Source organism: Podarcis raffonei, chromosome 15 (genome assembly GCF_027172205.1).
Source record: "Podarcis raffonei isolate rPodRaf1 chromosome 15, rPodRaf1.pri, whole genome shotgun sequence".
Taxonomy (NCBI): Eukaryota; Metazoa; Chordata; class Lepidosauria; order Squamata; family Lacertidae; genus Podarcis; species Podarcis raffonei.
In genome coordinates this window covers 34736404-34750951 of record NC_070616.1, presented here as the reverse complement: position 1 = coordinate 34750951, position 14548 = coordinate 34736404, and the positions used below count along the sequence as shown (strand labels likewise).

Sequence of the window (14548 nt, the reverse complement as noted above, 5' to 3'; positions counted from 1 at the left end):
GTAGGAATATTATAAGAGTGACACTAGTCTGTTGACGTGGAGATGGAGTTGTTTTGGGGAGCGGGGGGGCTTTCCCCTTTCCCTTTCTGTTTAATCGTCGGAAAGTTAAGTCGACGAGGCGGAGAGTCAGTTTCCAACGCACTTCCTGGCAGCTCTTGGGGAACTCTCCCCTCTGGAAAAGATGGTCTCTAGAGTGAACTCGGAAGCTAGTAGACCCAGTGCGAATCTACACGTTATAAGTTTTGTGGGGACCGTCGCGGGAGCGCATTGGCCGTATTGCGCGTGCGTCAGAACTCGCTTTGACTCAAGGGGCTGCAGTCGCAATGGTTCAACGAGTGAGGCTTCCGGTTCGCTTTTGCAATCAGGCACAATCCTCCATGTGCGGGGCAAGATCGGTGGTAAATATATAGGAACTGGTGCAAAAAAAAAAAAAAAAAAAGGAAATCGGCGTTTTTAAATAACCATGCCCACTTCACAGCCGCATTCACCTCACAAAGATACAACAGAAGCTTGACAACGACAGAGGCATTTTCGCTTTTAAGGCAGCTGTGCACGCAGAAATTCAGCTGGTAGAAATGTAGTGTTGATTTACGTGTTGATTTTCTACCTGTGTGGAGTTAGGGCATAGCAGTGTACTTTTTATTATTTCGTTGTTGCAGTGCTCCACTTAACAAAACACGTAGGGCGAAAACTACATAGGGTTTTTTAAAAATGAGGTTGTGACTTTTAAACGTCGTCCACTCGCTGTTTGTGTTGAATCTGAACAGTGCACTCCCATATATGTCTACTCAAAAGTAAGCGTTGCTGGATTCCATGAGGCTTGTCCCAGGTAGGTGAGCCTAGAAATATTGTCTGTGTTCTCTAAATGTAAACGCACACAAACACTAAAATGCAGGAATTTTTAAAAATGTTTTTTTTAAAAAAAGCTATTAAACTTGGACTTGCAACTGAGCTGCATTTAATAGTGGTTTAGCAATCAATCCCTCGTCCTAGGGAACTCTGAGAAATGTGGCTCTGTGAAGAGAACAAGGGCCTCCTAACAAGCACCCTTAAGAAACTACAGTTCCCATGATTCTTTGGCAGATGCTGACTGCTTGAATTGGTCTGGCTCAGGAGGTTCATAGGGGCAGCTGTGTGGACCTAGGCGATTTCCATTGATGCCACTCCTCCTGGACCAAAATACCTTTTTCCCCTTTTCCATTTGAGAACCCTAGAGCAATATTCCATGGCTATGATGAGGGACCAAACACATACAGCGAGAACACAATTTAAAATATTTTTTTAAAAAGTCTGGGGGTAGGCAGCATGGTTAATTCAACTTGCTGCAAGGAAAAGTAGCCCGTTGCAACTCTGTTTCATTTACAAAGATTTACAAACTCTTCCATTCCACCTTTGCCTCTCCTAGGAAAGATTCTAATCACAACCAGAATTATAAGGCAAGCGGGGTTTTTTTATCGACTTGTCAAGGAGTTTGCCCCACCCAGCTGAAGAGATTTGCCCACATCCTGCAGCCAATCAGCGGCATCCTCTTCCAGAGGCAGAGCTCAGCTGATGCTCCTTCCAGCAAGGAGATTTCCTTAGCATGACGTGGCAGTGGAAGGCGGACAGCCTCCTTTCCACCCCTCGCCTATGATTTCCTACGCATGTCTATAATGTTCCATTGTTTCCATTCGGACTTAGCTTTCTCCCGCCTGGGCTGAGAATTTCAGCCGCCCACCTTCTGAAATGCTTTAACGAGGACCACTCAGGATCCGTTCTCCATTTCACTTTCTAAAGTTCAAGGCTTGCCACTCATCCTGGATAATACAGGATTGTCCCCTGTTTCAATGTGAAATGTTACATCTGGTACTGATAAAGTTTGTCCTGTATTTCCACCTCTCTCTCTTTCTCTGCCAAGTTAGGGAACATCTCGAAACGCATGTGTAAAGGTTATGTATTTAAGCTCAGCTAGCAAAGCACAAACCGATTCACACATTCATTTGTATGTGTGTGCGACAAATTCCAGAGGGGCCATCCTGTTAGGCTGCAATAGATTGTGCTTTGAAGTCACTTCACCACCAGATAAATAAAAAAAATCCCTGTCCCACCCTAGTCATTATTTTGCCACAACAAAGGTGGCAACCTTAAAATGTATTTATTATTATTATTTTATTTATTTATTTTCAATTTTATGCATTTCAATAATCTAACAATCATTTTAACACTTCAAAACTTAACTTCCTTCCCCCTCTTTCTGAGGGTCCTTAAATTTACTTTTAATATTTTCTGCATATCCAAATTAACTTAATTTGCTCATTTATTCATCTGCTTCAAATATATACTCTTATAAAACTGCAAAATAATCCTGCTAATGTTCTTATCTGTTTACAGTTTATTTGTAAATATTCAATAAACCATTTCCATTCTTTTGTAAAAAGTTTGTTATCTTGATTTCTTATTCTTCTGGTAAGTTTCACCGTTTCTGCATATTCCATAAGTTTTTGTATCCATTCTTATTTTCCTGGGACTACTACTTCTTTCCATTTTTGGGCAAGTAACATTCTTGCCGCTGTAGTTGAAAGCAACCTTACAATGTAAACCCCTACAATAAGTGTGGGACAAGACATTTACTCGGTGGGGAAGAGGCTGAAGCTCAATGAAAGAGCATCTTTTTTGTGTGTAGGTCATCAATATGAAATTGTACATATTGATCTGACATTAGAGGACAGACCTTTGAGTGCAGGCTTGTAGGAGTCCCTGTGACTGAATCACAGCATCTTTCTCTAGACACCCAGGTGGGGACCATCACTATTCCTTACTTCTCCAGGCCAGGTGGGCCAATGAGGATGAGATATTCGGCAAGGAAATCCTCCTCTCTTAAAACTAAAAGCACGACCGGTCTGTTTTGATGCCTACTAACAAGTACCAGTGTGACAGCGATGAATCCCTTGCTCAGGTTGTTCACTCCCATGGTAAATATTCAGAATCAAAGTGATGGTTGGGATGCTGGAAATGGTTTCACCTTGGGAGAAGGAGACACTCTATCCTCTGACACACCCACTTCTCATTGGTTTCTCCAGGCTGGATATGGAAGCACCTAAACCCCCCCCCCCCACTTCTCCCTTTTTCTTTTTTTTTTTAAAACCAGCCTTTCATTCCTTGGAAATGGGTTGCTGTGAACCATCATCACTATGGGAGCAGAACAGGTTGCTAAGCCCTCCAGTGGAGTGGTTGCTGTAGCAGCTGCGAAGTGATAATGTGGCTGTTATGCCCATTCGAATTAAGCCCTATTCCCATGGTAGCAGTATTCCGCATGACAGCTTTAATGGCATGGACAGGAGGGGCTCTGGTGAGGTGGTAGTGCAACAGGATTTTCACCACCAGTCACCATGGCAATGCAGGGTTAGCCTTGAGACCCCAGGAAGCAGCCTGTGTGGACGCTGGGAAAAAAGAAAAAGGGAGAACGTCACCGGCTGAAAAAGTAAATAAACTGGATGTTGAGTTCAGAAGAGGAGCTGAATTGAGAGGAAGTCGGCGAGAGGCAACGCGATCTGCGCAACGCCCCCATGCGCTGTTACCTGGGCGGAAGGGAAAACTCTTGTTACTGGAACGGGCCTCATTGCTTTGCCTTTGACAAGATGCAGGTTGGCAAAACGGATCCGCACAGGATGGATGTTCCTTCTCGATATACTACCAAGTGAAGCATAAAACAAGTCCAAGGCCAGGAACACCCCATTTCGGGCAGGGAGAAATCCAGACACCAAAGGTAAAGCGGAAGAGGAAGTTTTGTCACGTGCCGAGCAACTTCAAAGGGAGAGGAAGCAACCTTATACATGAAATAAACAAGCTAAGAAAGTGGAATATTCTCAACAGGAAGAACTGCCCTTTCTGCTAAGTTGTCCCAGCAAGAAAGGAGGAGGGGAGGCAAACTGGGCATTGGGCAACTTTGGACTTTGTTGGGGACTGGTCGGAGAGCAGCTGGTGCTGACAGCTGCCCCAATGCTGGATCACAGAACTAGGATGGACAGCTCCAAGAAGGGGAAGGTAACTTTTACATTTGTCTTCTAGTTTGGGGGAATCTCCTTGGGTGGATGTGAATCCTGCATAGGTTTGGCTGCCCTGCAGAACGTAGTATCTATGTGATGGTTCCCCATGCTGGTGGTCATAAAGCCACAACCCAGAAAATGCACATGGAGCAGAAATTCACTGGTGCAATTGTCTTCTGCGATTTGTTGCTCCCCTGGTGTTGCTGCCCAGCAAGCACCCCTTCTTCATTTGTGGCAGCAGGCAAGATCCCCAAGAGGATCCTGCAGGCGGGGAAGAGGGTAGATTATGGGACCACAAAGGAAACAGGTGGGTGAAGCTGTGGTTGCTTCTTTTTCTTCCTTGGGAAATTTAAAGCCACACACATTCCCTGGAGTGCAACCTTGCAACCCTACCAATGGAGGGCTCCACTGGAGCAAACTAGGAAAGCCACCTTTAAAATGTAAAGTTCAGACTCCAGATCTCTTATCTCCCCGAGACTCGTTTACCTTTCTCCTTCACCCGATTGCTAATTTTGCTGAAGCTTAAAAGTGTACAGGCCAATGTTCCAAGGGGAATTAACCTGATTTTGAGAGCCTCCATTTCTGGGTTTTGCAGCTAAAGTCAATTTAAATGTTTTCCATAGGCACACTTGCAAGCCTAGAGCAGTTTGCAGAAAGCAATAAACACAATAGGTCAGTAACCGACATGCATAATCAAAACCTTAGCTATCGCTGCACCGTAACACTAAGAGGTCAACAAAGAATGATTTATTTAAAACACATCAGTGTAAACTACCATCAAGCTTACCAATAGGTCAATTAAGAACACCCTAAAGTAGCCCCCAAACTGATGGCAACAGTACCTTCTCTTGCTTTTATCTCCAGACTCAAACGGCCACCCCTCCTCAGTTCAGCTGCTCCCTAACAAAAGTTCCCAGGGCAGGAAGGTGAAAAACGGCAAGTAAGAGCTGCTTCCCTTGATTTCAAAGACAGGGTGCCTCCAGAGTATCACTATTTTGTGTATGAGATCCAATCACATACCAGCAAATCCATCTTTCTCAATCAAAGTGGATTTTGTATCCTTGTGCTTCCAAAGCAATGAATGAAGTCTATATAGTTTTTCTGTAAGGAAAGTGAAGGGGAAATGTGCTGGAAAGTGTGGCATGATTGTGCAACATGCCATCATCTAACATCCCTGCAAACAAAGAAAGATTAATGTTCCTTAAATAGCTGATCTGGAAGTGACCGTGATCTCCTCCTCTCTCTCTATCACAGGTGGGGAAAGCTTTTGGCCATCCAGATGTTGCTGAACTGCAATTCCCATCAGCTCATGGCCAGTGGCCAGCGATAATGGGAGCTGCAGTTCAGTGGCATCTGGAGGGCCAAAGGTTCCCTACACCTGCCCAGCTACCTTAAAGGCTTTGTCATTTTTAGGGCGTGTTTCTCATGCAAGATTCATTACATGTAGCCTATTTCATCTTCCCAACAGTCCTGTAATGTGCCCATTCTAAAAGTGGAAAAACTGAGCCTGACGGACAAGTGCAACCCTGAGTCTGCTTACATCCCTGATTTAGATCAGGGATGCAGAATGTCTGGCCCTGCATGCGTTGTGGACCCCAAGTCCCACCACCCTTGACCATTAGCCATGCTGGCTGGGGCTGATGGGAGTTGGAGTCCAACAATATCTGAATGGCCTAAGGTCCCCCACCCCTGATATAGACAGCTATGTGCCTAAACCTTTTGTTTAGCAGGCTCAGGATATTACTGGGGAGCAGAAAAGTTCTTAAGTGGTTAGAAAAGATAACAAGAGCATCTGGATCCTTGAGCTCATGTGTTTCTAACAGTACACTGGTATCCTAATCCTCTGCATTTCTATGTAAGACCCCTTAAGATTTAAGGGATTTGCTCCTAGGCAAGCGTCCACAGGATTCTGACCTAAGGCAGTCTAGCCGTGTGTCTGATGCTGTTCCTTTTTCCAACAATAACATTGTGTTGCATTTCTAATAAATATTGTTGGATGGAGAAGGAGTTTGTGGCATGGCATTTCACTAAGAACTAATTCACAACGGAAAGTTAAGTTAGATGTTTGTAGGATCCTGCCCCAAAATAGTTTTCATGCTCCTGTGGTAGAAGAAGGATTAAATAACTCAGGCTATCAATCTTTTAAAAAGAATCTGAATTCCAAGCAGGTGGGGTGGAGGGTGATCTGTCAATTCCAGTTCTTTTGGGTTCTCATTTTCCAATTTAAAATTCAGTTATCTACATTCCTGCAGTAATTAGCTCTTTATTTATTTGTTAAACTTCATGAAAAATCTTCAGTGTTTTTCATGGCTTTCTCCAGTTTTTGGAAGCAGTTTTGACTAATGTACACATTTTGCAAGCAATTTCTCTTAATAATTTTGTTGGTGTTGCTTCCACTGATATAATACATTCACTTTTATGCACTCTTTGCCCTAATATATGCATTTTTTAATATGTATTGTTTGGCTGGAGAACAGCATTACAAAATTCAGATGAGTGCAAATTTCAAAGGATGTCTGTGTTCCAGTTCATATAATTTCAAAAAGTGCAAATTTGATAGAACTGGCTTCAGATGTAAACCGAGTTGAAATTCTCCCCTCCCCCATCCTTACTAGATCAATAAAACTGTTCCAGCGTTGCAGTCTTAGACATATCTGCATCTTCAATAACAAGCAGGAGCCAGCTGAGTCTAATAGGGTTTACTCCTAGGTAAATGAACATCTGATTGAAACCCAGCTGCACAACCCCAATTCCCTGACCTGTGCCACTAGAGGGGGTTAGGATAAGGCAGCACCGATAGGCAGCTTTGGGGTGGTCCTTTTGCACTGGGCCCGGCATTCCTGGCCTGTCTCCATCAGAGTCAGACCTGTTTAGCCTGTCCTGCAGCCCATTCACTTTGCTTCTGTGCAACAGCTTGAGACTGATCCAGTTTCAAGGCAAGGCTCTATCATAAGTAGGGATAGAGGAGAAATTAAAGGTGAACCTACCTAACATGAATTTTCTGAAACACGGTCATCCTTCAAAATTCACACCTCCAAGTTTTGCAGTGCCAATATAATACATGTAGAAAAACACATATATTTGGGGAAATAACAAACACAAAATGCATTACATTTGGATAAATTATTTTGCGAAAATGTGTATATTAGGAAAAATTGCATACAAAATGTGTGTGTTAAAACTGCACTAAAATGCGGATGAGACTTAAATAAATAAATAAATAAATCACAATCCGATGTGGAAGTGTGGAGAATGGAAGACTGGAGAAACGAGAAACAGATGAAAACTGAAATTGACAGATTTGCCCATCCCTAGTCACAAGCAAAGAATCTCCCTCCTCATGCATGCAAAAGGAAAGTGGTGTGCTTAAGGACTGGATTAAGGTAGCCGATGTTCTGTGGTCCAGATGTTAGGTCCAAATCCTATCAGCCCCTGCCAGCATTGCCAAGGAGGATGGGAGATGGGGTCCAACACCATCTGCAGAGCACCATGCTAGCTACCCTTGGCTTCGACAGGCTTCCTCAAACTTGGCCCTCCAGATGTTTTGAGACTACAATTCCCATCATCCCTGGTCCTGCTAGCTAGGGATCATGGGAGTTGTAGGCCAAAAACATCTTGAGGGCCGAGATTGAGGAAGCCTGGCTTAGAACATTCACTTGTGATTTGCAGAAGGAAACTATGTACCTTTAATGGCTTGGCTGTGCTTTTGCTATGGAGGTGTGCATGAAAATTATCGCATCATCACCTGTACATCTGAGAAACAATCAAGGTGGAAGGGAGGTTTTTAGAAGGCGTAACCTCTTCAAGCACTGCTGAGGCATTGATGTTGCAAAGCCCTTATTCCTAGTGGCCTTCTATATTCACAGCCAGGATAGAAAAAAGACTGAGTTTTGTCCTAACCTTTCAAAGCATGCTCATGGCAGAAACAGGCATTCAAGTACTCATGACAGTGCAGGGCCAGGGCTCTTCATTAGTCCATAAGAGGCAAAACTACATATTACAGGCGACATGGGGGTGCATCTCCATATCCAGTTCTCTCCAGCAACTTTCATGGGCATCCTGTTGTGAAACAATGTGGTGATGTCACAACATGGGGCGAGCATTCCTAAGCATTGCAATGAAAACATGGGAGTTCCATTCCCAACAATAGCTGCTTCCTGGTCTATGCCTCCCTGCATGTTTGAGTGGCGTTGACCCTGTACGTTTGAGTGGCGTTGATCACTTCTTAATACGGAATCAAGATAAAAGACGTTGGTCTGGCCATAGAATAATCCTATAGAGATATTTGGGGAACATACTTGGAATTGTAATATAATACTATTATGAATGAATTTGATTTTTATCCCACCCTTCCTGCAGGATACTCAAGGCACACAAAATCTCCCTACGCTCTCATTTTTATCATAGCAACAACACTATGAGCTAGGTTGGTCTGAGAGAGAGAGACAGAGGGCATACTTTCTGTCTCACTCTTTCCAGGCAGAGGTCCACACAGAAGTCCAATGTTCAAGCACTGATTTTGTGTGTGTCTGTGTGTGTGTTCTGACTTTTCCTCACTGAGACCTGCTCTTTAAAGCTGAATCGGCGCAAACATCACTTCAGACTTTTGGTTCCTGGGGAATCAGCAATAACCTGAGGCAGGGGGAGATCACTTAGGGTGATCTCCAGGGGTGAAATCACATGGGAGGTGCCTTGTGGCGAGGCCTCCTTCAAAATTGGCACCATTGTGCTCAGAATTTAGAGAAGTTTGCGAGCACAATTCAAAGTGTTGGTGCTGACCTTTAAGGCCCTAAATGGCCTTGGTCCAGTATACCTGAAGGAGCGTCTCCACCCCCATCATTCTACCCAGGCACTGAGGTCCAGCACCCAGGGCCTTCTGGCGGTTCCCTCACTGCGAGAAGCCAAGTTACAGGGAACCAGGCAGAGGGCCTTCTTGGTAGTGGCACCTGCCCTGTGGAACGCCCTCCCACCAGATGCCAAAGAGAACAACTACCAGACTTTTAGAAGACATCTGAAGGCAGCCCTGTTTAGGGAAGCTTTTAATGTGTGATGCATTACTGTATTTTAATTTTTTGTTGGAAGCTGCCCAGAGTGGCTGGGGAAGCCCAGCCAGGTGGGCGGGGTATAAATAATAAATTATTATTAGTAGTACTGCTTAGCTGCCATTCACGTTTGCCATCAACGCCCTGGAGTGAAGGTACCTGAGGGCCACTGAAGGGAACTAAAATGGTGAGGAGACTCAGCAGCCCAGTGTTGATCTACATGCCATTACCTGCTATTGCCCACCACCACAAGATGGATCCACCAGGGCCCATAAACAGGAGATAAGACCATCAGTGGCTGCTGTTGGAAGCAGTATGACTCTGGGATGCTGGGAATCACAAGTGTGGAGAGCCCTGTTGCATTCAGGTCCTACTTTTGGGCTTCCATAGGCACCTGCTTCTCCACTGTGAGAACAGGATGGGCTACTGGCCTGATGCAGCAGTACTTGGAAGAGGGTAGCGAGGCCTGGCCCTACCATGAGGCAGAGTGGGGCGGCTGCCTCAGGCAGCAGATATTGAAGGGCAGTGAGTGAAGAGAAGTCTTTGTGCTCTATGCAGCTTGTCCTGCACTGTCTAAACTAGACAGAGCAGTGGGAGATGTTGTAATAAGATTCCGTGGTCTGCTGAGCTCTTGGACTGGGAGAAGGCAGCTTTTTGCCCTTTGCTTCAGGCAGCAAAATGATGCGGGTACCCACCATTAGATAACACCCTTCAAACCTTGCAGCTTCCCTGCTTTGTCCCCCACAACTCCCCTCTCTCTCCATTGTTTCCTCATATTAATATGGTCTGAGCATATATCCATTAGAAAGTGCTAGTTTTCCGGTCAGGAAAAAAAAAGCAAACTTTGCATCAGAGGTCTCGCTGCATCAGCAATTGCCACCTGGGTGTTTCTGAGCAAACAAACTGATGCAGAATTTCAAAGCATGCTGCAAGGGGTTGAATTCCACAAGGGGAGTTCCTCCCAGTCCCATTTGAAAGGCATACAGTTCATGGAGCCGCAACAATAACAGTTATGTAGCTGCAGATTCCTCCAAGAACGTTTCCTTCCTCCCTCCCCACCCCCTGCACTTCACAGTACAGGTCTCAGTATTGTCTGTGGCTGAGTGATGACATCAAGTCTTGCACTGAGTAGCTGAGCCATGCTAGTTAAGTAGAGTAGGCCAAGCACTCAGCCAGAAGGTGATCTTTTAAATATTAACCCTGTAGCATCATGCATGTGGCGCAGAAAGGGCAGTCTGACCAATAAGCCATGGATCCGGTGCAAGGAAGAGGGAATGCTTACTTCTCTGTAGGTAACTGGTTGTGGTGAAGTTTGCCAAAAGTCTGCACAATTTATTTAAATGTTTTAAACTGGACACATTTTGTGCATTGGTGGTGGTGATGGGGAGATTGTTTCTGTCTAGGTGGGAATATGGAGTGGTCCTCGATTTTAAAAATATACACTCTGCAACAATTTAAGAGCAGAATGAAATGGACACAACTATGATTATGAATAATAAAGCAGCTGGAGAGATAGAGAGCATTCAAAAACCCGAGCAAAGCGCTAGATTTTATATCTGGGTGAAAAGAGCATAAGTGCCTGCTGCATTTTGGAGGGGAGCGAATTCTGATTGTCCATGCTCTAGGGACCTCCTGCTTGGGCTACTGCAATACGCTCTACTTGGGGCTGCCCTTGAAGACAGTTTGGAGGCTGCAGCTCATGCAGAATGCAGCTGCTGGGTTGGTATGTGGGGCACATGTCACTGGTCCTGAAATTGCTGCACTAGCTGCCCATTTGCGTTGTTCGCACTAGTGTATAAAACCCTTGGGACCCCAAAAAAAAAACACAGAAGAGTGCCATCTCCTATATTTATTTAATGTGCATGTCATCCTTCATCCAAAGATCACAGGGTGGTTCTCCACATAAAAATGCAGAACGATAACACAAAATGCATAATAAAACCAAAACCAAACCAATGACCCCTACCCTACAAACACAGTTGAATGGCCATAGAATTAATCAGCCAAAGTCCTGGTTATAAATAAATGTTTTTGCCTGGCACCTAAAGATGTATAGTGAAGCGAGCTTCCGCAAACTGGGAGCCACTTCAGAAAATATCTATGTGGCTGCCCGCTGGACCTCTTGTGGAGATGGCACACAAAGAAGGGCCTCAGAGGATTATCTCAGAGTCTGGGTTGGTTCATATGGGGAGAGGCAGTCTCTGAAGTATTGCAGTCCTGAGCCTTTTAATGTTTTTTAGGTGAAAACCAGCACTTTGAATTGGGCCTGGAAAGCCATTGGCAGCCACTACAGTCAGGCTAGGATCGGTGCCTCTTGGGCTTACCGATCAGAAGGTCGGTGGTTCGAATCCCCGCGACGGGATGAGCTCCTGTTGCTCTGTCCCAGCTCCTGCCAACCTAGCAGTTCGAAAGCACGCCAGTGCAAGTAGATAGATAGGTACCTCTCTGGCGGGAAGGTAAATGGCATTTCCATGCACTCTGGTTTCCGTCACAGTGTTCCGTTGTGCCAGAAGCGGTTTAGTCATGCTGGCCATATGACCCAGTAAACTGTCTGTGGACAAACGCCAGCTCCCTCGGCCTGAAAGTGAGATGAGTGCTGCAACCCCATAGTCGCCTTTGACTGGACTTAACCGCCCAGGGGTCCTTTATCTTACCTTTTTACCTAATATGCTCAAACCATCTTGTCCCACCTGGCCACCGAATGTCCGCCATCATGGGCCTTACAATCAGAAGCTGAGGTTTTAGTGGTGGTGCCACCGCAGGGTCCTAACTTGTTGGCACTGACGGTCTTCACAGTGTCGATTCTCCAGATCTTCAGAGCAGCCTCCTTGGTGAAGTGTGCCTCTCAGTCTCCTTCATTATTAACATTCAAAAGGAAGTTTAAAACATTCTTGTTCAATCAGGCATTTGATGGCTGAAAGAGAATGTTCCTGGCAACGTTGAAACTAATAACAATGAGGGTATGTGATTGTTGTTGTGTGTGTTTTTTTAAAAAAAAGATGTTTAGAACTTCTTATTGTTTTTAGAAGTGTTTTGTGTTTCTAAATATGTGTGTGTGTTTTGCTATAAGTTGTATTGCTTACTGCTTGGTTGCTGGCTAGCATGGGGTCTTGGAGCAGAGACTGTACCGCAGAGCTTTCCAAACTTTTCATGTTGGCGGCACACTTTTTAGACATGCATCATTTCGTGACACAGTAATTCAGTTTTATTAGCAAACCGCAGGTTAAACCAACCCCTTTTAAGAGATACGGACACCTATCATGTGACACACCTGCACACTGCAGTCGACACACTAACATGTTGCGATACATGGTTTGGAAAGCTCTGCTCTACTGGTTCTCACACAGGAACAGATCTTCCTCATCACATGTTCCGTGATCCTGGGGCAGATGCCAGAAATTGAAGCTGGGACAGCCCAGGTTCAGCCAAAGCATATGGCCCACCCATGAGCTATTATCTGTCCCCAAAGTACATGAGCTTATTATACTTTAAGCTACTGAAACATTCAGCACAACTTTCTGGCAGCCGGTGAGAGGGGCGGGGCAAAAGGCAGAGAGACCAACCGTAAGTGGAGACAGAGCCAATGACAGACAGAGCCCACCCTCCTCCCTGCCGAGTTCTGCAAGGGCAATAAAAATAAGAAAGAATGCTACAGAAACAATCCTCAGATAATTTTACTATCTGGGTGCGGGTGGTCCTGTGGTCTAAACCACTGAGCCTTTTGGGCTTGCCGATCAGAAGGTCAGCGGTTCGAATCCCTACGATGGATTGAGCTCCCGTTGCTCTGTCCCAGCTCCTGCCAACCGAGCAGTTCGAAAGCACGCCAGTGCAAGTAGATAAATAGGTACCACTGCGGCGGGAAGGTCAATGGCATTTCCGTGCACTCTGGTTTCCATCACAGTGTTCCATTGCACCAGAAGTGGTTTAGTTATGCTGGCCACATGACCTAGAAAGCTGTCTGTGGACAACAGCCGGCTCCCTCGGCCTGAAAGCGAGATGAGCGCTGCAACCCCATAGTCACCTTTGACTGGACTTAACCGTCCAGGGGTCCTTTACCTTTTACTATCTGTAGATCATCTTAGGTCAGGTGTGGGGAACTTTTGGCCCTTCAGATGTTGCTCAACTATGACTCCCATCATCCCAGGCAATTTCCATGCTTGCTGCAGCTCATGGGAATTGTGGTTTATTAACATCTGGTGGTCCAAAGGTTCCCCACGCTTGTCTTAACTGGAGATGCCAAGGACTGAACCTGGGACTAGTATTGCAGACTAAGTATATGCAATACTGAAAAGCTCTACTATTAAGCTGTGTCTCTCTACCCTCCCAATAAGTCTCTGCACTTCCTTCCATACCCTTTGTACAGCCTCTCAGTCCAGTTCCTCCCTCCCCTCCCTGCAAAATAACTTACATTCCTATCCTGCTGAGCTCTGCATGAAAGAAGAGCCCATGTTGATCTTACGTTTTTCACAGCCGTGGGTTCCCCCCCTCTCTTTCTTCACGTTGACAGTAATAGAGAAAGGCTTTGCAATTAAATAAAGAAAACTAAAAGCAGTTTATTGAACTGTGTGCTAATGGAGGCAGTCAAAGTGCCCTACTTGCAGGGTGTCTACAGCCCCAACATAAATATATTTCCTATGAGCCAGCAGCTTTGCTCAAATGAACGCTGCAAAACTTCTTGGTAGCCAGGCAGGTACTATAGAGGCTATAGGGGGCCTCCTGAAGGCCTTATGGTATTTGTCTTAAAGCTAATTGATTCTCTAATGGACCACTCTTTCCTTTACTCTCCATTTCCAGCTTGTTGGTTTTTTTTAAATAACAACCTAGTTATTGCTTAAACTAAGACTTGTATTTCCTTCACAGACCTACAATTTTCAGATTCCCCTGGGAAGAGGGTTTGGTTGTTAAACCACTCTGAAAGTTGTAGCTCTGCGAGGGGAATCGGGCCCTCCTAACAGTTCTCAGTACCCTTAACAAACTACAGCTCCCAGGACTGTCAAAAGCAGTACAAGATGTGTCGTGTGGAAGTGACCATCGTTGCAAAAAACAGCATTTCCAGAATTTGAGTAGCTCTTTAAAAGGGACAGGAAAGAGAGAAACAGAGGGGAAGGAAAGAGCAGACCCCCCTAATCCCTGCCTGAAAGTATAACAATGCCAGATCATTTCAACGAAACTCTTGCAGTCCCTTTCTTTGGCTGAATCTACACATATATAAAAAAACACTCTGAATGTTTGTTTGTTTTTTTAAAAACGTTTAAAAATATATATGGAATTTGCCATTAGCTCACCACCGCCATCTAGTGTCACATTTGTATAATGCACTTAAAACACTCCTACCCTGGCTCTATTTTGATAGACAAATGTACTGTTACACGTCACCCCAATCTCCACAGCAGGGTGAGTTTCCAGGGGTCCGGGGTCTGGGTTCCCTTTTGGTAATTAGGTACAGCAGAGACTGCAGTGTCTTTATTATATATGGTTCAT

At 45.0% G+C, this 14548-nt stretch overlaps 1 protein-coding gene and 1 long non-coding RNA gene across 5 annotated transcripts in view; both read left to right on the top strand.

Moving 5' to 3' along the window:
• Positions 1-14548, top strand: part of GCK (glucokinase) — a 51699-nt gene that overhangs the window by 96 nt on the left and 37055 nt on the right. The window contains exon 1 of one of the 4 annotated variants that reach the window (XM_053367840.1): positions 2868-4023. The exons of 2 other annotated variants lie outside the window; for them this stretch is intronic. Coding sequence is in view for 1 of the 2 variants with exons in the window: in XM_053367841.1 (XP_053223816.1) it covers positions 3979-4023 (45 nt within the window). In the remaining variant the exon portion in view is untranslated. Of the gene's footprint in view, positions 1-2867; positions 4024-14548 lie in introns of those variants that run through there. One more of the 4 variants, XM_053367841.1, reaches the window with a different exon arrangement.
• On the top strand, positions 71-2035 carry LOC128403177 (uncharacterized). The gene is made up of 2 exons (XR_008327888.1): positions 71-398; positions 1406-2035. It is a non-coding gene; the product is annotated as an uncharacterized LOC128403177 (long non-coding RNA).